Genomic DNA, 19,944 nt, shown 5'->3' with positions numbered 1-19,944 from the left:
CAATATAATTCACATACCATGCAATTCACCCTTCAAAGCATACAATTCAGTGGTTCTTAGTATGTTCACAGAATTGTATGACCATCACCACGTCATTTCTTAAAATCTTTTTATTACCCTCAAAAGAAATACTCTACCTTAAGCCATTACTCCCCAGTCTCTCCATCCTTTTCCATTCCTTGCTTTAGACAACCACCACTTTATAGATTTGTCTTTCTGCTTTTACAGATTTGTCTTTTCTGAACATTTCTTATAAATGGACTTATACTATATGTGGTCTTTTGTGATTGGCTTCTTTTACAGCATGTGTTAGTGCTTCATTTCTTTTTATTGCAAATAATATTCCGTCGTATGGATATACCACATTTTTTTTTAATCCACTCATCAGTTGATGGACATTTGGGTTGTTTTCCCTTTTTCAGCTATTATGAATGCTGCTGCTATGGACGTTTGGGTTTAAGTCTTTGTGTGGACATATGTTTTAATTTGAGGAGGGTATATACCTATGAGTGGAATTACTGGTGTTTATTCTTTTTTTTTTTTTTTAAGATTTTTATTTATTTGACAGAGAAAGAGAGCCACAGAGCACAAGTGGGGGGAATGGCAGAGGGAAAAGAAGAGGCAGGCTCCCCCCTGAGCAGGGAGCCCGATGTGGGGCTTGATCGCAGGGCCCTGCCAAAGGCAGATGCTTAATGGAATGAGCCACCTACACGCCCCAGTTTTTATTCTTTTTTAAGAAGAGTTTTTCTTCTTTCTTTTTCTTTTGCTGCTTCAGTAGGCTTTGGGGTGGGAGGAGATGGTCATGACCTATACCTAGTCCGTGGCGGATGTGGTCTCCTTTGTTGTGCACTGGACAACCTATATCGTCAGGTGGATTGGACTGTAGTGTGTAGTATAGTACAATTTATATGAAAACACCTCTGCTTTAGTGATTCTGGAACCCTAGGAAAATATTTGATGTTTCTTTAGACTACTCTGAATGGTTCATTTCCTTTCAAGGGAATGGTATAGATTTTTTTTGAGATTAGGTAGTTTTTTAATAACTTGGAAATATTTTGAATTTTCTTTGTATTGGTCTGCCCTTAGTCATTGTGATTAAGATTTTCAGCTCATTTAGAAGTATATCGTTTGTTACTTTCTCTAATTAAAAATATATTTTAAATGGTTTGATATGATTCTACTTTCTGTTATTTGCAATGTGCATATAAGACATTACTCTAATGCACTACTTCTAAAGAGATTTTTAGCATAATTGAAGGAAGTTGAAATAACATATTTGATTTCCACAGCTATTGATACTTTATTATACAAAATGGCACCAGATGTTTATACTAATTAAGTGTTTATTCTATAAATTAGTTGCCTGTATTTGTGATGATCACACTAGCACACTGCCAGTACCTTCAGGAGCTCTTCTGATAATCAAAAATAAATGCAGGATTTCAGTGTTTAGAATTTTTAAATGTATTTTAGTACTTAGCATTCATTCATGTAATCAGCAAATTTTAATATTCTTTTATGTCCAGCAATTAATTTATTAGAATATGCATTCCCATACCAGGATAGATCATTCTGATATGTATCCACGCAAGCAAGTGTTTGGATCATGGATATAATAAGATTGTAATTTTTATATTTAAACTTTTTTAGATTGTATGATACAATGAACAGTTGTTTTTCTGTAATTACTACTTTAGGCTCCTGGATTTGGATTTGGAATTGCAATATCTGGTGGAAGAGACAACCCTCATTTTCAGAGTGGGGAAACTTCCATAGTAATTTCAGATGTGCTGAAAGGGGGACCTGCTGAAGGACAGCTACAGTAAGCATGTTTCTTCTGGGCACCTGTGTAACAAGCACCGTTCCTACCCTTAGTTCCTGGCATACTCTGCTAGTGATTTCTTTAAATTAACATACATTTCTACTTATCTCTATCATAAATGGAAAGCTAGTATCCCTTATCTTAAATAGGTGGTCACTGTAAAAATTAAGATGGTGAAGAGAAAACTTTTTACTCTTTGGGATGGGATTTAGCCTTCAGGAACCTCTCACCCTTAATCTTGTCCTTATTGTTCAGTTAAGATAAGCAAGATAAAGAGAGGCAAAGATACACTAGCTCGCAGAAAAGTGAGCGTATAGTCAGAAGGATTGAAAGAAACCTAGAAGGAGAAAGACTTTATTTTTTAAAAAGGGAATAATTTTTTCCAGCTATGTAACATAATATTATTTAATGCCCTCTAACTGTACCACCAAAAATTATTTTTTGTATTGTTTCACTTTTGTAAAAACATTGTATTAATGATTTAAAAAAATTAATGGCCTGTGGTTAGTTACTAAACGTAGGAGATCAGAAAGTAAATCGTTTGACATTATTGTATCATTGATCTGAAGACAAATAGATTAACTAGCCTATAATTATTTTTGTGGAAGTACCCATCTTGAAAATATATTCACAAACTTGTCTGTGTGTTTTTTTCTAACGTTATTTTGGTGACCTTTTTATCTTTAGGGAAAATGACCGAGTTGCAATGGTTAATGGAGTTTCAATGGATAATGTTGAACATGCTTTTGCTGTTCAGCAACTGAGGAAAAGTGGGAAGAATGCAAAAATTGTAAGTATCTTTTACCTTTAATTTAGTAAAAGTATCAACTTTATCGTTGGTATGTTTCTGGTTTTTTAATTCATCTTAACCCTTTAAGAAAATGAAAACTCGATCAGTAGTTCTAAAGTTAGCTTACAAGAGTGTTTCTTCTAATACTGGTAGTATGTTTTATCACTGTGTGTATATTTTCTCAAAGTTTAGATACTAGGATTTTTTTTTTTTAATTGAAGAGGAAAGGTGGGGGTGATTGAATGGTCACCTTTTTATGGCTTAATCTTTCCTTCTTTTTTAAGTACTTAAGTTAGACTGAATCTTGGCATGTAGTCTGTTTGAAATATTTAGCCCTGTTTTCTGTTACAGGATTTTTTTAATGGGCAAGTTTTACATTGTCCCTTGAACACATACATCATCAACCACTTTCCTTGTTACTGTGATACAGTTTGAGGAGAGAGAAAGTGGTAAGATTTTCTTTGTAGGGTTGTTCAGGGTGCATTTTAATGTTACTGTTACAGTATATAGCTGGAATCTGTCTTCTATTTCATTATTTCTGCAAGAAGTCTTTTTTTTTTTTTTAAGTAAGGGAAAAGAAATTCAATTAACTCTTGATAACTGGCCTCAAATCACAGGTAAAACTAAGCAAATGTGGCACAAAGTGGATTTAATGTAAAAATCCTATTTAAAATTACATCCATGTTTAGGTGCATATTAGCTACTTTTTACCCACTTTGCTCCTCCCGCAGGTTTTTGCCCATCTAGCTTCTGAAAGGAATGATAAAGGCACTGCTTTGAGGCCTTAGTTCAGGTATAAAGAGCAGAAAGAAGAGGCAGAGTAGGCATCTAGATGGTTTGCCCTGCCTTGTCTATTTTCTGCTTTCTTGCAGACACTCAGAACCACAGTGGACCCAGTGGAAGGGAGAGGGTGTGAGGGGAAAGCCTGCACTGTGTTTTGACCGTAGGGATTTGGTGAGATCTAGAAGGTGTATTCCCTGAGACTCTGCACCCCACAGTTGCTAGGCCCTCTTCCCTTGTGTAGGCTGCTTGCCATATGGTTTATTTCCACACCAGTGTTAATGCTGGTGAGGTGAGAGTTTTCTCAAATTGCAGTAGATCCACTGTTGAGTTACTGCATTCTAAATGACAGACATCTTCTTTTGAGTATATATTTTCACAACTTCATTGTAATTTCATTTTTATAGCTGTAATGTTATTTTTAAATCACAGTTCATATACATACTGGCTAGTGGGTGATAGAGTTTTTAAACAGTTTTTAGAACATGAGATTGTAGTGTTTACAGAAGCAAATTGCTAATTTTTATAATTGCTTATCTTAAAATTGAGTGAGTTTTAGCATGCTTGCCTTAGCTGCTGATCCTGAGTATTGTTATTATTATTTATAGTGTTTTTCAGTTGCACATTCCACGGTGAGCATCTTAGGTAATTTGGGTTTTTATCTCTGTACATAAGGTTGTGAGCTTCACCTATAACCCCAACTTTTTAAGCTCTCTGTTCCTCTGAAATGTTGAGCTATTTTGTTTGCCATGCAAAATATTCAACATATACACTCCACATTAATAATGCATCTAAGAAAGTTGTATTCCTACATCCTGGACCTGTCCCATAGAAATTATTTTATAAGAAGTAGGTCTAAAACCTGTAATGAATTTGAAATAGGAAAAGGATTTGGGGCAGCTTCAAGGGTGGATTTTGCTCTGACTGTACTTAGCTATATGAATTGGAAAGGCAGAACTTAGGAAGGTTGGGCAAGTGTTTTTTGCTCTATAGGGAGAGGTTATAGGGGGATTAGGTAGAACGGTGTTTTAATCAGCAGAGAGCTGTTGTTCATTTCTACATTTGAAGTGATTGGATCATGTCTTACTTTGTTAAGTTTATCATTGCCATATGACTTTTAGAATAAAACCCCATTGTCTTATATTGTGGTCTTTCATTGTGAGGTGTCTTTCTTAACTTTTACTTCATCCCCGGCCATAACCAGAACCTCAGGGTCATTATATACATTGTTTTTGCTTCTTTAGTTTTTTTTTCAGTTCTGAATAACCAGCTCCTCTTCCCCCCCCCCCCACCCCCCTGCTAATCTCTTTTCTTCCCTGTGCTCTTACATGGGGGTGGTTGGTTGTTTATATGATTATCTTTCCATAAACTAAGAGCTCCTTGGGTATTAAGCAAATAAATTATTTCTTTTCTGTTGAACTAAAATGTTAGAACCCTATGAGATAATGTAATTACCATAAATAGGGTAATTTAGCTTTAACAATAAGTGAAGTTAGAAATTGTTTATGACACAGTGAGCATGTATAGTTTTTACTAAAATTCTGACCATCCTAAAAAAGCATTATGAAATAAATGATTGGGCAGAAACATCTCCTAGAGATGACCTCTGTGAGCACTTCAGTATATCTCCATGTGGCTCTTACCTAGCCCATTCATGGGTGGGCATTTCAGTGTCTGGTTTCTACAAGTATTAAAAAAAAATACTGTGTTGAAGATCATTGTGTTTCTACCTACCTGTTCAGTTACTGTTTAGGAATAACTTCTTAGGAGTGGCTTTTCAGTCAGAAGGCATGAATGACTTGATGTATGTATTCCCGGTGCCCTTCAGAAAGCCAATAGGGTATCGAGAGTCCAATTTTATCAACAGTTTTTAAATCTTTGGCCAACAGTCTGAACGTAGTAATTCAAATGAAATATTTTACAGTACAAATGAGTTTGATCATCTCGTAGTGTATATACTGCCCATTTATGTTTCTTTTTTGCTTATTCCTTTGCATTGCTGTGGTGATGAGTGTCATACTAGAGAGCTGTATATATTAGGATGGTTAGCCTTATGTCATATATACTACATGTATTGTTTGCCCATTTGCTTTTGTGAGTGTAAGTTGTTTATGGTGATTGGGGGCTTGTTTTTATGTCATTTCATTTCAGCACTGAAATGCTTTCGTTTTTGTGTTGTCATGTCTGTCAGATATTTACTTGGTTGGTTCTGCCTTTGGTGTCAGGCTTACAAAGGCCTTTACCTTACCAGAGTTATAAAAGCATATATCCTTTATTTTATTCTAGTACTTGCAGAATTTCATTGTTTTATTTTACATTTGAATCTTTAATTTAGCTAAACTGTTTTGAAGTAGGCATTTCCCCCCAAATTTCTCTTTCAAAATTTTCAGTGTTAAAATCAAGCATAATTGTTAAACCTGCTAAATATCTTCTTGTAGGTTTATGACCATTAATTATAATATACATAGAGAATTATAACAGGATTGGATATTTTTCAATAGGTTAAGCACTTAACTGGTTGCAAATATTTCATTATAGGTATAGTTAAATGCACGGTAAAGACCTTCTCCAAGGAACTTGAATCGTAATAGGATAGATGGGTATACACAGTCATAACCATAATGCACATCGGACATTGAGAGTAGTTTCAGGTACAGTAAATTTCCAAAGAGGTGGCAGGCACTCTCTTAGAGGAAGACATGGAAAGCTCCTGGTCCTCATCTGGTTACTCTGTTTTTGTTTGTATGTTGCTAGGGGGGGAATTGAAGATTTAAAGTAATACTGCAAAAGTATTACTTCTAAAATAGTTTGTTGGAGATTGAAATAGAGGTGAGACTAAAATGCAGAGAGTCAGTTAAGAATGCTTTACAGTAAATGTTACTTGATAAGGGCCTGAGCTGTGGGGCGCAGAGGGTGGAAAGACAGGCAGCCTTCTCTCAGTTCCTAACAGGGAACTGAGCTGTCTGTTCTTGTCATGTGTTGGCATCTTGCTGCTGCTTCAGCTTCAGTGTCGTTTCCTCAGAAGGGCCTTCTCTGATCACCCTTGGTAGTAGAAAGGAACAGCGAGCACTATTAAGTGTAGAGCAGCCCTTTGAAGAAAATTAGCCACAGAGGGAGGAGGTAGGATAACTTGGAAATATGTAGCAAGACAAAGGAATAGAAGATTAATTAGCAGATTAGTAGTAGGCAGAGGAGAAATTTGAGGGAGAGATGAAAGTCATAAGTACCTTCAGGGGTTGTTATTGTGAAGAAGGTATTAGAGATGGGTAAGGATAAGAATAAAAGCTCATATGGGAGGATTTCATTCATTCAGGAAGAGGATCAACTTGGTCTTTGAGCCCCGAAGGAAGACTAAATAAATGAGATACTAAAAAAACGTAGGAGTGTAGGGGAAGTGAAGTGGCACTGATCTCTGTAAGTCAGGCTAAGCAATTGGGGTCTTGGAGAATGGTTTTGAAATACCTGTGTTAGCAAATTCCATAGAGAGGCAAGAGGCAGAGGAAAGCATTACTGAACAAGCAAAAGAATTCTGTCAAGTAAAATGAATTTATGGAGGACCTACTCAGCAAAGTGTGGAAATGCAGCCATCTGAAGGTGAAGATAATACAGGACTGGAGTTTGTCATGACAGGTGATTGAGAGGTCAAGAGAAAGTCATTTAAATATCACAGCATGACATTTCACGAAAACTTGGGAGGAAGGCAGGTGAAACCAGGAAGGAATTAATGGACTGGGAGAACAGATGAGAAAGGAATCGGAAAGAAGATGGGAATAGAAAAGTTTAAGTAGATCAAGGCATCAAAAGTAGAGACAAGGAGTGTTGACCCAAGAAGATCTTACAGATCTCTGAAGAGATCCAGGGTGTATCAGGGTGAGAAGGCGAGGTGCACACAGTCCAGGGATTAAGAGGCCACTCAATCAAAAGGTATCGCTTGTAGATCTTGAACCTACAGAAAGTGAAGGAAATAAATGAACAGGGAAAATTGAACCACTTATCAGAGTCATTGAGGAAAGAAAGCCAGAAGATGGGATTTATACCAAGATGAGAAATTAAAAATTGGAGAGATACAGAAACCGAAAGTAGTTTGTATTGGTGAAATATAACAGAGTTACTAGCTCCAACTTTACTAAGTTGAATGTTAGTGTGGAAGTACAGTAAATTTCTCTGTTAAGGGTTTCAGTAGGACAGTTATGGGCCTTGATATTGATGGATTTTGAAAATTTCAAGGTGCCAAGTTGGGCTTGCAAGTTTGCTTGGTAACAACTACAGTATATTTGATGGTATTAGAGTATACAGTGCCCCATCCTTTATTTCAACCACCCACAATTACTAGTTTTTCTTTAAGCTTGTGATTATTATACCTAGAACATCTTTTCTGAATTAAGTAACTAAGGACTTCATTTGCCTCACTATTCCAGATTTGGTTCTTAACCAGATCTGTTTAGAAAACACAACCATTATGGAAATGTATTTCCTAGTAATCTGTTAAAATTTTTTGTGTATTGTGTGTCTCTGATACATAATTAGATTAATTGATAAGGGACCAGAAAACTGTAATTTTCCTTTCTCTTAGAAATGAAAGTATATATGGAAATCAGCTTCTTTGTAATCTTTATTTGTAGACCATTCGGAGGAAGAAGAAAGTTCAGATACCAGTTAGTCGTCCTGATCCTGAACCAGTGTCTGAGAATGAAGAAGATAGTTACGATGAGGAAGTCCATGACCCAAGAAGCAGTCGTGGCGGTCTGGTCAGTAGAAGGAGTGAGAAGAGTTGGGCAAGGGATAGAAGTGCAAGCAGAGAGAGGAGTTTGTCCCCACGGTCTGATAGGCGATCTGTGGCCTCCAGTCAGCCTGCCAAACCCACCAAAGTCACATTGGTGAAATCCCGGAAAAATGAAGGTATTCTCTACCAACTTGTTTATCATTTTTGCATGAAAATGTTTACACTAATTGTGGTAAGAAGTAAAATTGCCATCCCTTCCTATCCTTGCTTTTGTTCTTTTTTGTTATCTTCATTGTTATGTCCTGTTGCCCTAAGTCATGTCCCGTTTAGCAGGCTTTCGGAATCATCTCTTTTCTCTTGAATTATTTTGTTGTAGCGGATAGTCCTTCAGATAAATTGTCCAGTAGTTGGATTTTGGATTCCTTGTGATTAGGATAGCCAAATGCAAATTATGCTAACAAATGTCATACCATGACCAAGCTCAAATTCAGTGTTTTACCTAGCTGTTAGGATCAGTAGTAGCATAACCATGGGAAGAAATCTTAGGCTTGAGGGGTGGGGGGCAGAATACTTTTTAAATGAAGAGATTAAGGGTAAGGAGCCCCCTGATAGGGTATCTCTCCGTAATGCAGGACATCTTTAAAATTTTTGAAACTGAAGCCAGCTGCCTCCCCTAGTTAATCAGATTTGATAAGAATGAATCTGTGGCATCTTCCTGTTGTGGACATGTCTCTCAAATGCTGGAAAGCATCTATGACTGATCGTTTTGGTAAAATGGTGTTGTTCTAAGAATACCATGTGGGCTCACTGTGATCTGCTCTACCGGCACCTGACAGACCTTTTTCTAGTTCTTGCTCCCCACCTTACTCTGCAGTGGACTTCTCACACTGCCTAGCCCTGCTGTTTCTACTTCATTTTACCACTCATTTTCCAACCCTCTCTGGCCTGATATCTGTTTCACCTTGCTCCCCAAACCATTCATACTAATTCAGTAGAAATTTTCAGTCTTTATTTTAGTTGCCTTTTCAGTACCATTTTACATAGCATTAACCACTTCTATATTTTATCATATGTGCTGCTGAAGTGAGCACGACTTCCTGTGTTTTGAAATTATGTCTTCTCTCGGCTTCAAGAGAATGGTAATACTGTGTCCTTCTGGGTCTCCCACCCCCTTTCTGTATCCTTTGCAACTTCATTCTCCTCATCCTACTCTCTAACCTTAGGTAGATTTCTGTTCCAGAATCTCTTTTTTTCTTCAACATAACCTCTTTACGCAGTCTCATCTACTCATTGCCTCAGTTATCTGCTGCTAATGGCAAACCTTATTTCTCCAGTCCATGTCTGTGTACTTTTGTGAGCCAGCTGACCATTAGGCGTACTCACTTCAGTGTTTCATGTAGCTCCCTCAAACTCAACAAATCTCGAATGAAACTCATATCTTCCTCTTAAAATTGTTGTGTTTCTTATGAAGTCACTCATTTGATATATTCTCATCTACCCAGTTTCTCATGCCGGTTATGGATAACATGGTAGTTATCCTTAACATCTCTATTTTCCTCACTTCCCTATACCCAGTTAATACATGCTAACTTCCTAAATACCACGCTTAAATAGCCATCCCACTTCTGCCTTTCTCCACCGCCAACACCCTTATCCAAGCTACCATAATCTTTTTTTCTTTCAGCTGTGTTGAGATGTAATTGACATTGTGTATAAAATTTTATACATTTAAGATGTAAACATGATGGTTTGATATTATAAAATGATCACAATCAAGTTTATCACAGCCATCATTTACATGATACATTAGTTACCTCACATCCTCTAATAGTTATGGTTTGTTTGGTTTTTTTTTTGGTCTCGTGAGCAACCATCATCTCTTAAGTGAACTTAATGAGTCTCAAAAACTAGTCTGTGGATCCCTTCCAGTCAGTTCTGCAGACACCTTCACAGAGATGCATTTGTTTTTAACCATCTTGTCTCTACCACCCACCCCACCTACACACAGTCATCCTTCTGGTTTATCTATACTACTAAAGTAGTATTTCTTCTTCAGAGAGACCTTCTTGGACTCCATACTGGACACGGAACCCTGTATTGCCTTTATCTGACCTCCTCTCACACTTACATTTGCCCCTACTGTGTGTGGAAGTTGCCAGAGTGCAGGGACTATCTTTCGTTTGCTGCTTTTTATCCATAGTGCCTGGCACATAGTTAATATTTACTCAAGGAAACACTTGGAGTAAATGCATATATGAGGATTATTTTGAAGTCATCTCTGTATTGGTCATTTATAACTTTATTTAATCTTTTGTTTTAAAGATTTTTTCATTTATTTGAGAGTGAGAGAGAACACAAGGAGAGAGAGAACACAAGCAGGGGCAGAGGGAGAGGAAGAAGCAGGCTCCCCACTGAGCAGAGAGCCCGACACGGGGCTCCATCCCAGGCCCAGGGATCATGACCTGAGCTGAAGGCAGACACTTAACTGACTGAGCCACCCAGGTGCCCCTGTAACTTTTTTTTTTTTTTTTTAAGATTTTATTAATTTATTTGACAGAGACACAGCGAGAAAAGGAACACAAGCAGGGGAAGTGGGAGAGGGAGAAGCAGGCTTCCCGCCTAGCAGGGAGCCCGATGTGGGGCTCGATCCCAGGACCCTGGGATCATGACCTGAGCCAAAGGCAGATGCTTAACGACTGAGCCACCCAGGTGCCCCACCCCTGTAACTTTTTAATCTTAAATAAGGACAGGTTTGTCATCAATACTGTATTCTTTTGTGATATAACAACCATTAAGCACATATACTTGACTGCCTAGATCCCCTCAAAAGTCATTTTATTTTTTTTACCCTGATTTTCCTGCTTGTGAGCACTCTTTGTATATTTGCCTTAACTTTGCCTTAAGTTAACTTATAGAAGCTTGAGTTAGCTGACCTGCTACCCATCCCATATTAAAAACAAAACCCCAAGAGGGTTTTTTTGGGGGGGTCTCCCCCCTTTTCCTTAATGCAGAAAGACACAGTCCTTTTCTCTCTCCTGAGAGAACCAGGAGCAGTGCTTTTCAAACTGTTGGTGTTATGTTGTCGTCATTGTTCTAGTTTACAAACAGACAAAATTCTACAGTTTTGCAGGTCCTTGGACAGTTTCCTGGACTCTCCTGGTACCTTCCTCAACTCTGACCAATTCCTCACCCATAGATAGAATTAATGTTGCCTCACTTTTGGACACTTGGTTGGTGTTAAAAGGAAAGGATTGGCATTTATAACTCCTGCCTGTATCTGCACAGCTAGCTGAAGCCTTTGTTTGCACTAATACAAAGTTTATGTCCTAATGCTCTGTATATGTCTCTCCAGTGTAGAGGTGTATGGAATCGGAAATTGGGGAAAACAAAAACAGTGTATGCTTGGTAACACAAGTCATCAATAAAATTGTCAACCTTTCCAGAGTTTTTCCAGCCTCAAGCAGTTCACTTTTTAGAATTGTATTCGTTAAATCTTCTGAGAAGCTAGTGTATTATTACAACATAGAAAGAAATGGTCTGCTCTTCAGGGCTTTTTTCTCTGAGTAAAATGGGAATAAGGTCTGTCAGTCTTCGCTTGAATCACATACTTCCTTTGCTTTCACATTGTTTTGATGATTAGAGGAAATGTCATCTTTACAGGGTAACCAAGACTAATTTCTTGTTATTGATTGTACTTAAAAACTCAATGTGGGGGCGCCTGGGTGGCTCAGTCATTAAGCATATACCTTCAGCTCAGGTCCTGATCCCGGGGTCCTGGGATCGAGCCCAGCATCGGGTTCCCTGCTCGGCGTGAAGCCTGCTTCTCCCTCTCCCACTCCCCCTGCTTGTGTTCCCTCTCTTGCTGTCTCTTGCTCTGTCAAATGAATAAATAAAATCTTAAAAAGAACAAAAACTCAATGTGGTGATTACTATTATGCTTTTAAACTCTAAGTCTCTTAGCATTTTACACTAAAGACATTTAAATATGTTCTTTCAGAGTATGGTCTTCGATTGGCCAGCCATATATTTGTAAAGGAAATTTCACAAGATAGTTTGGCAGCAAGAGATGGCAATATTCAAGAAGGCGATGTTGTATTAAAGGTATAGTCCTGTTCTTACGTTTTAATAAACTGAAATAGAAAACAAATTCTAATGTAATCATATAATGCTTCTGCTCATGTTCAAAGCAATTTTGCCAAAAAAATTAAAAATCTATGTTTGGGGCACTGGATGGCTTGCCATTTCTAATGGACAAAAACGGTTTGTCTGTTATTAACATGTCAACACTAATGTTTTTCTTTAGGCATGGAGTCATCCTGAGCGATTAATCGCTACAAATGAATTACCATTCACTGGTAGGAGCTACTTTGTAGGTAGATATGTCTAGTCTTATACAATAAGTGTTTTGATGACTGCCCTAAATATTATTGAAATGTTAGTTTGCTTATAAGCAATAGAAAGTGACAGGCTCAGTGATAGTAATTTGGGTTTTCTGATAAAGCAACAGTATATTAAAATTTTATTATTTCAGGGAAGAGGAGTACTTTGATAATACAGGAAAGTATAAAGGGACTATTTTGGTTCTTATGGCAAGCCAAGGATAATTTAAATATTCCTGTTTCATAACATTAAGTTAACATTTATATTTTTGTCATTTATTTTCAACCTAGTTTCTTTTCCATTGCAGATAAATGGTACTGTGACAGAAAATATGTCACTGACAGATGCAAAGACATTGATAGAAAGGTCTAAAGGCAAGTTAAAAATGGTAGTTCAGAGGGATGAACGAGCTACCCTATTGAATGTCCCTGATCTTTCTGACAGTATCCACTCTGCTAATGCCTCTGAGAGAGATGGTGAGTACAGTTCTGTTTGGAAAGTCCCTTTAAGTGCCCTATTAAAGTTGTAGGAAGATTTGATACGTTTGAGCGGAATAATTTTCTACAAGCCAGACACCTTCAAAATCTAAGAATTACAAATATTTATACTGGGGGTAGAGGGTTTACTTTTAGTTACTTTCTAGTTTTACTGAGAAAAAATCGACATACATCAATGTGGAAGTTTAAGGTACATAGATAGCATGATGGTTTGATTTACGTATATTGTGAAACAATTACCGTAGTATATTTGGTTAACGTCTATTATCTTCTCCTATAGATAAAATAAAAAGAAAAAAGTTCTCCTTGTGATGAGAACTCTTAGAATCTAGTCTCTTTAACAACTTTATATACCATAAAGCACTGTTAGCTATAGTCATCATGTTGTACATTACATCCCTGGTGCTCATTTATTTTGTAACTGGAAGTTTGCACCTTCCTCTAATTCCCCTTTCCCCCTCCCCCTGCCCTCCTGGTAACCACAAGTCTGATCTCTTTCTATGAGTTTGGTGGTTGTGTAGGTTTGTGGTTTTTTTTGTGGTGGTTCTGTTTTGTTTCGTGTTTGTCTTTCTCTGACTTATTTCACTTAGCATATGCATTCAAGGTCCATCGATGGTGTCACTTTTTTTTTTTTGTAGGCAGCTCACCATTTTTATCAGTGGTTGATAAAGTTAATGCTTAAAACAACAATTTTATATGAAATTACATTTAGTAGCTTATATCTGTTATCATTGGAGTACCTTAACGTTTTACTATAATCATTTCATGGGAAAATAAATAGCACCCTTTTACCTAACAGACATTTCAGAAATTCAGTCACTGGCATCAGATCATTCCGGTCGATCACATGACAGACCTCCCCGCCACAGCCGGTCACGATCACCTGACCAGCGGTCAGAGCCTTCTGATCATTCTAGACACTCTCCACAGCAGCCTAGCAGTGGCAGGTAAATCACACTCTATTGTTAATATAGTTATGTGTGCTTGATACATGTTTGTGGTATTGCTTACAAATAAAACTAGAAGATAGATTTTCTTTTGATTATGTTTTTTTGTGTGTTTTTGTGGGTTTTTAAAAATCAATTTAGGGATTATCTAGAAAACCAGAGGTCAGTGAAACTTCTTAAAGAATGAAAGAATAAATATTTTAGGTATGCAGACTACACAGCTTCTTGTCACTACTCTGTCTTTGTAGCACAGAAGTATAACTGTAGACAGTATGTAAATGAACAGGCAGGGCAGTGTTCCAGTGAAACTTTTTATAAAAACAGTTGGCCTTGAGCTGCAGTTTGCTGATCCACCGAATGAGAAGATGCTAGCCAGCTTATAGAATCTATTGCTTGGGAAAGTTAACTGTACTAGCAGTCCTTCCCTAGACAGTTTAATCTGGACTTTGTTTTCCTTTTCAAAAATACACTCTGTATTTATGCCAGAGAGTCTGGTACACTATTAGTATATGACTTACCTGAGTTTATATGGTCTTTGGGGTTGCATGTACATTTGAGAAACTGAAAAGTATTGCCATCATCTCTAGAAAAGGGCACATGTACACATACATGTAGCATTTTGCATAAAATTTGTGGACATTCCCAGGGTTCTGTAGGCCACCCAGTTGATCTATGGTTTTTGTTTTTTTTTTAAGATTTTATTTATTTATCTGAGAGAGAGAGAGAGCACATGAGAAGGGGGAGGGTCAGAGGGAGAGGCAGACTCCCCGCTGAGCAGGGAGCCCGATGCGGGACTCGATCCCGGGACTCCAGGATCGTGACCTGAGCCGAAGGCAGTCGCTTAACCAACTGAGCCACCCAGGCGCCTGATCTATGGTTTTTAATAATAATCCACATGGAGATCTTCAGGAGGCACTTGAAAACTTGAGTGAAATAGTTTAGGATTAGAGATGGTGATTTGGGACTTAATTGCATGGAGGTGTTAGCTCAAGCCATAGAAGTCACTAAGGTTGTGAAGAAAAACAATGTGGAGAGGCCAACAACTGGACTGTGGGGAGTACGTTCCTTGAGGAAGGTGAGGAGGCAAGAAAGAAGTAAACAGAGAAAGGAATATCTAGCCAGAAGAAAGCTTTTTAAAAGATTGTTAAAAGCCATAGTGATACGACTGTGCACTGCTGGTTTTGAGAAATTTGTGAAGTTGATTCTTTATAAATTTCAAATTTTAGGTTTATAAATTAACTCTGATCTTTATTTTAAGGTTGTAATGATTTTTTTAAAAGGAATATTAATAGTATGTCACAAGCCATCCTGGTTTATCTTACAACTGATTATTATTTTTAACTGCTACAAGTTAACATATTGGTTTTAAAAATCTTCCTGACACAGCATAGATGTTACCTGGAAAAAGATTGCTGCCACAGCACATACACAGTGATATAACTTACACCCTTGGATGATTCATGGGAGCAGATGTAATTTTAACACATTTCTCTCACCTAGAAACCATGCTGGTATCAAACAGTTTGGACATGATTTTCCTTAAAAAAAAAGAAAGAAAGATCCAAATTTTGGCCATTAGTTTTTATTGTGAGCAAATTTGAAATTTTAGAAAGTTTTTTGATGTCTACTTTTTTTCATTAAATTTCATTCACACTTGGCATCTGTAACTTAGAAGTTGAGGTTTTTATAAAAAAGATTTTTTATATTTCAGTTGGGGTGTTTTAATTGGGAACCTCAGGTATTCTCATGGGTAATACCAGTTAAATGAGATCTTTTAAAAATACAGAATCCTAGGCCCTGTTCTCAGATGGAGGCAGGGAATAGTGGGGTTTTTTTGTTTTAAGTTCCTGGTATCATTCTCTTCTGTGCACTACCAGATTTAGGAACATGGTTAGAACATGTAGCATATACTAAAGAAAAGAGTACTTCAACTACAGAAGACCCAAAGTCTTCAGGTTATTTCCAGATTTTTGTGCTGAGAATTTAATTCCTGAGAACTCTGTGACCTGCCCATAAGCAAGATGTACAGTAGTACCAGTTGCTTAAAGGTTTTATTCCTTCCCCTAAAGTTCATGTTAAAATCCAGATAACTGTGGAGTTGTAGAGGATTATCCTTTGTTGAGAAACAATTTAGATGTTATTTTAAGAGTAAAATCCTGGTGTTAAAAAACACCATGAGTCCTAGACAGCATCCCGTCATTGTTATGACCTACTTACATTGTTCTGTGTGATGTTCTTTCCTGAGAAAGCAAACATTACATGGACAGACCTCTTGAGAAAAACACATTAGCATGTGTTATAATTATCATTATAACTAGGTGAGCAGTGTATCCTCACTATTGTTTAGAACACGGTTTGGCAGACTACAGCCTATAGGCCAAATACAGCCTGCTGCCTGATTTTGCAAATAAGGTTTTATTGGAACCCATCCTGTAATGGCGTAATTAAGAAGTTGCACCAGAGACTATGGCTCACAGAGCCATATAAGGAAAAAGCCAGTCCCTGGTCTAGAATGTTAAAATAGTCGTGTTTTTAAACTAAAAAACAATGTGTGTATAGAGAGAGTTACTACAGGGATTTCCTTATACCTTGATGCTTGTTGCCAAGTTTGTTTTGTATTTTATTCAGTGATGTTTCAGAGCCCACTCTGGGCTAAGACTTGCACTCCGGGAGCTGGGGATACTGAGAGAGTCCACAGCTGGTGGCACTGCTGCATGGTGATAACCAAGTAGCTTTCAGTGAGAAGATTCTTTGACTGGTCTCACTGTGATCCCTGCCCATCTAGAGAGTATTTGATTTGCAGGCTATGTTCTAAGCCTCTGCCTGGGTATAGTTTACTCCCCCTACTGTGTAACGTTTAATTTAACAGATCGTCTGAGGCCTTTTCCCCCTTGGGTCACAGTTTACCTTTTTTGTTCTGTCCTGTGAACTGTTACAGTAAAGGTGACTGTGGTGCTACTGATTATCATAAGCAGGTGCAGTATTGAAAAAATTGTATTGTAGTAAAAGCTCAGACTAAGATAATGTTGAATTTGCATTGTAAAGATTATGTTTTGTATTACTTACACTCAGGCATTCCATAAACTGACAAAGTTTATTTAAGGCCTAAGTTGTTGTCTGAAGTTTTTAGGGAATGTATTTTAACAAATAGAAAAGGTTTAATTTATATTTAGCATAATGGTTGCTTTTGAAGTGCTTGAAAGCAGTGTTTTAAGAAGTTTGAAACTTTGGGGTGCCTGGGTGGCTCAGTCGTTAAGCGTCTGCCTTCGGCTCAGGTCTCGATCCCAGGGTCCTGGGATCGAGCCCCGCATCGGGCTCCCTGCTTGGCGGGAAGCCTGCTTCTCCCTCTCCTACTCCCCCTGCTTGTGTTCCCTCTCTCGCTGTGTTTCTCTCTGTCAAATAAATAAAATCTTTAAAAAAAAAAAAGTTTGAAACTTTGTAAAATTTTTAAATATTCTCTTTATTCATTGTTTCTCCTGAGAGAAAATGCTTCTACTAAATTCTGAAGATAGTGGTATCAGTATTGATATGGTTTATGATATAGTAAATGCATGATAGTAAAATTGAATTTTACAAACGAGAAATTTCTAGACTAAATCCAAGTGGTTAGCCCAGTTAGTTAAGCTGATACATTTGAGATGAAAACCATTTCCTATGGGGTCCACCTTTTACTATCAGCTTTTTACTATACAAGGTTGAATTTAAGCTCATGATCTTGTTCTCCAGGAGTGCCAGGTAAATCCTAACACCTATGTATGCATGTAATGTATCTGCTTAAATACCTTAGAGAAGTCTTAGCTTTTAAATTAAAGATCATTATTTTTACTTACACACTTTACATTTTTTGTTACCGTCCATAATTGTTTTCTTAGATATTAGAGAGCTATAAATATTTTTTGATTCTAGTATATATAGTTTCTGTCAGATATTACTTGGTTCTCTCTGGAACTTTGCCAGCAGGCTAAAAATTATTGAGACATTTAAATGTATCAGTTGGACATTTCTTTTTACTCTTTTAAAATGTGGAGATGTGCCCATTTTGTGACTGGTGAATTTCAGATTTTGTTTCCTGATCTTCGGTTTTAGTTCTTTGTCTTAAGTAAAAAATGTTTTATTACTTCCTGTTTAATAGATAGATGCTTTATTCAGAACAAGATTTACATGTGATAATGTTGGTAATTAACTTGTTGTAGGTACTGCTACATTTTCTTTTTCAGACTATGAAGTCCCTCATGTTTGTTTGTTTGTTTTTGGTTTCTCCTTCATCTTTGAAAAAAAGGGCCAGGTAGAAAGATACGATTCTTGAAGTGTCTCTGTGAAAATAATGGATCGATTAATGACTTCTTGCCCTTGGCTTCTATGCCTTCCAGTTGGACTAAGGGAGTTGGTTGTGAGTTGATGCAGCACCGTGAACATTTTACAGTGACAGTTCAAGGATTTTTTTTTTTTTTACCAGTAATCTTGACATTATCCTGCTAATTCTTACTAAGCTAAATATTTATTGATATCATGTATATGTTATCAATATATGGTTATAAATTATGCCGTGAACAGTCTAGGCAAGATCCATGCTGTCACAGAACTTTAGGGCTTATATCCAGGTGAAGAAAGCAGATAAGTAACTTTGAAATATGAAAAAGTAATTTCTTTTAGTGGCAAGTACCATAAAGAAAAAGGATATAGTATGATAGTGAACGTGGAGGGGACAATATTAGATAATATGATCAGAGAAGAAGGCTTCTCTAAAGTGACCTCATCTTGAAATGAGTAAGAAAGAGCTCTCTCGATGAAAATTATTACAGAATAAGAATAGCACATGCCATTTCTCGACTAGGAATAACAGTAAGATGACCTGTGTGGATGGATCACAAGAGCAAAGGAGAGAGTGATTGGAGTTCTAAGAAGTTTTTCTTTTGTTTTGGAAAAAATTGTTTCAGTAGGAAAAATATGGAAGTTTTTTAAAAAGTTGTTTATTACTTGAATTAGGGTTTTTTGGGGTAAGATTCTTTGTCTAACATTTAAAAATGAGTGGAACACTGATGACCCATTCTGAACTTTTGTTACTTAGATAAGAGCCAACTTGTTTTCAATCCTTGGGAATTTTAGGTCACCAGGTTAAAATTGCAAGCTGACGCTTTGTATTTGATACGCTTTCTAAGGAGCCAGGCTGAGGAAAGACCATAGTTGGTGCATTTCTCTAGTAATTAACTAGAAACCCAAGTGTAAGAATGTGTGTGCTCAATGATTGCTGGTCAATTTTAACTCCTAAGGGGAGTTTATGGGTCTAATGGCAGAAAAGCAGGCTTAAATATTATACTTTATAGCCACAATTTAAAAAGTAGAAGTATGAATTTTATTTAATTCATCAGCTCTTATACAAGTACAATATAAAACATAAGATATGATATTTAAAAATGGACTGTCCACTTGGTAACGTGTGTTAAAAATAGTAAATGTATGAATACTCTTATTTCCAGATTTAAATAATGTAGAACAGTCTTCTGTGTTGTCCATGTGAGAATCTTCATAAAAAATGAGAGTGTTGCAACATTGGCCCCTGGTTGTAAAATCAACCAAATGTACCTCTGAATCAGATGATTGTTTTACTGTAGGGTACCTACATGGGTCAGTTGGTTGAGCATCCGATTCTTGGTTTTGGCTTGGGTCATGATCTCAGGGTCATGGGATCGATCCCTGCGTCGGGCTCTGCGCTCACTGGGGAGTCTGCTTGGGGTTCTCTTTCTCTCTAAGATAAATAAATCTTAAAAAAGATCACTTTACTCCAGATATTAATCTAAGTACCTGATAATCATTATACCACTGATGAAGGCTTAACGGTGCTATCCTTAAATTAAAAAAAGGTCTTCCTTAGTCCTTCTCATTATTAAAAATTATGCATTTCTACAAAAATCATAGTTTGAACAACAGATGTTTTCCTTCTAAATCAGATGGACCAGGTTAGTCATCATCACCATCATAAATGAACATGTAAGATGAGAAGCTCT

The 19,944-nt window shown here is 37.1% G+C and overlaps 1 protein-coding gene across 7 annotated transcripts in view; it reads left to right on the top strand.

Annotated features, from left to right (window-relative positions):
* TJP1 (tight junction protein 1) overlaps positions 1-19,944 on the top strand; it is a 231,952-nt gene that overhangs the window by 167,609 nt on the left and 44,399 nt on the right. For all 7 annotated transcript variants that reach the window (XM_081831542.1, XM_081831541.1, XM_081831540.1 and 4 more), the window contains 6 exons: positions 1,698-1,822; positions 2,510-2,612; positions 8,015-8,291; positions 12,113-12,216; positions 12,803-12,971; positions 13,792-13,939. In XM_081831542.1, coding sequence (XP_081687668.1) covers positions 1,698-1,822; positions 2,510-2,612; positions 8,015-8,291; positions 12,113-12,216; positions 12,803-12,971; positions 13,792-13,939 — 926 coding nt within the window. The remainder of the gene's footprint in view (positions 1-1,697; positions 1,823-2,509; positions 2,613-8,014; positions 8,292-12,112; positions 12,217-12,802; positions 12,972-13,791; positions 13,940-19,944) is intronic.

The sequence above is a fragment of the Leptonychotes weddellii genome, chromosome 9 (assembly GCF_054177405.1).
Source record: "Leptonychotes weddellii isolate Sample4059 chromosome 9, ASM5417740v2, whole genome shotgun sequence".
Taxonomy (NCBI): domain Eukaryota; kingdom Metazoa; phylum Chordata; class Mammalia; order Carnivora; family Phocidae; genus Leptonychotes; species Leptonychotes weddellii.
The sequence above is the reverse complement of the archived record's forward strand: the minus strand, read 5'-3'. Positions and strand labels throughout refer to the sequence as shown.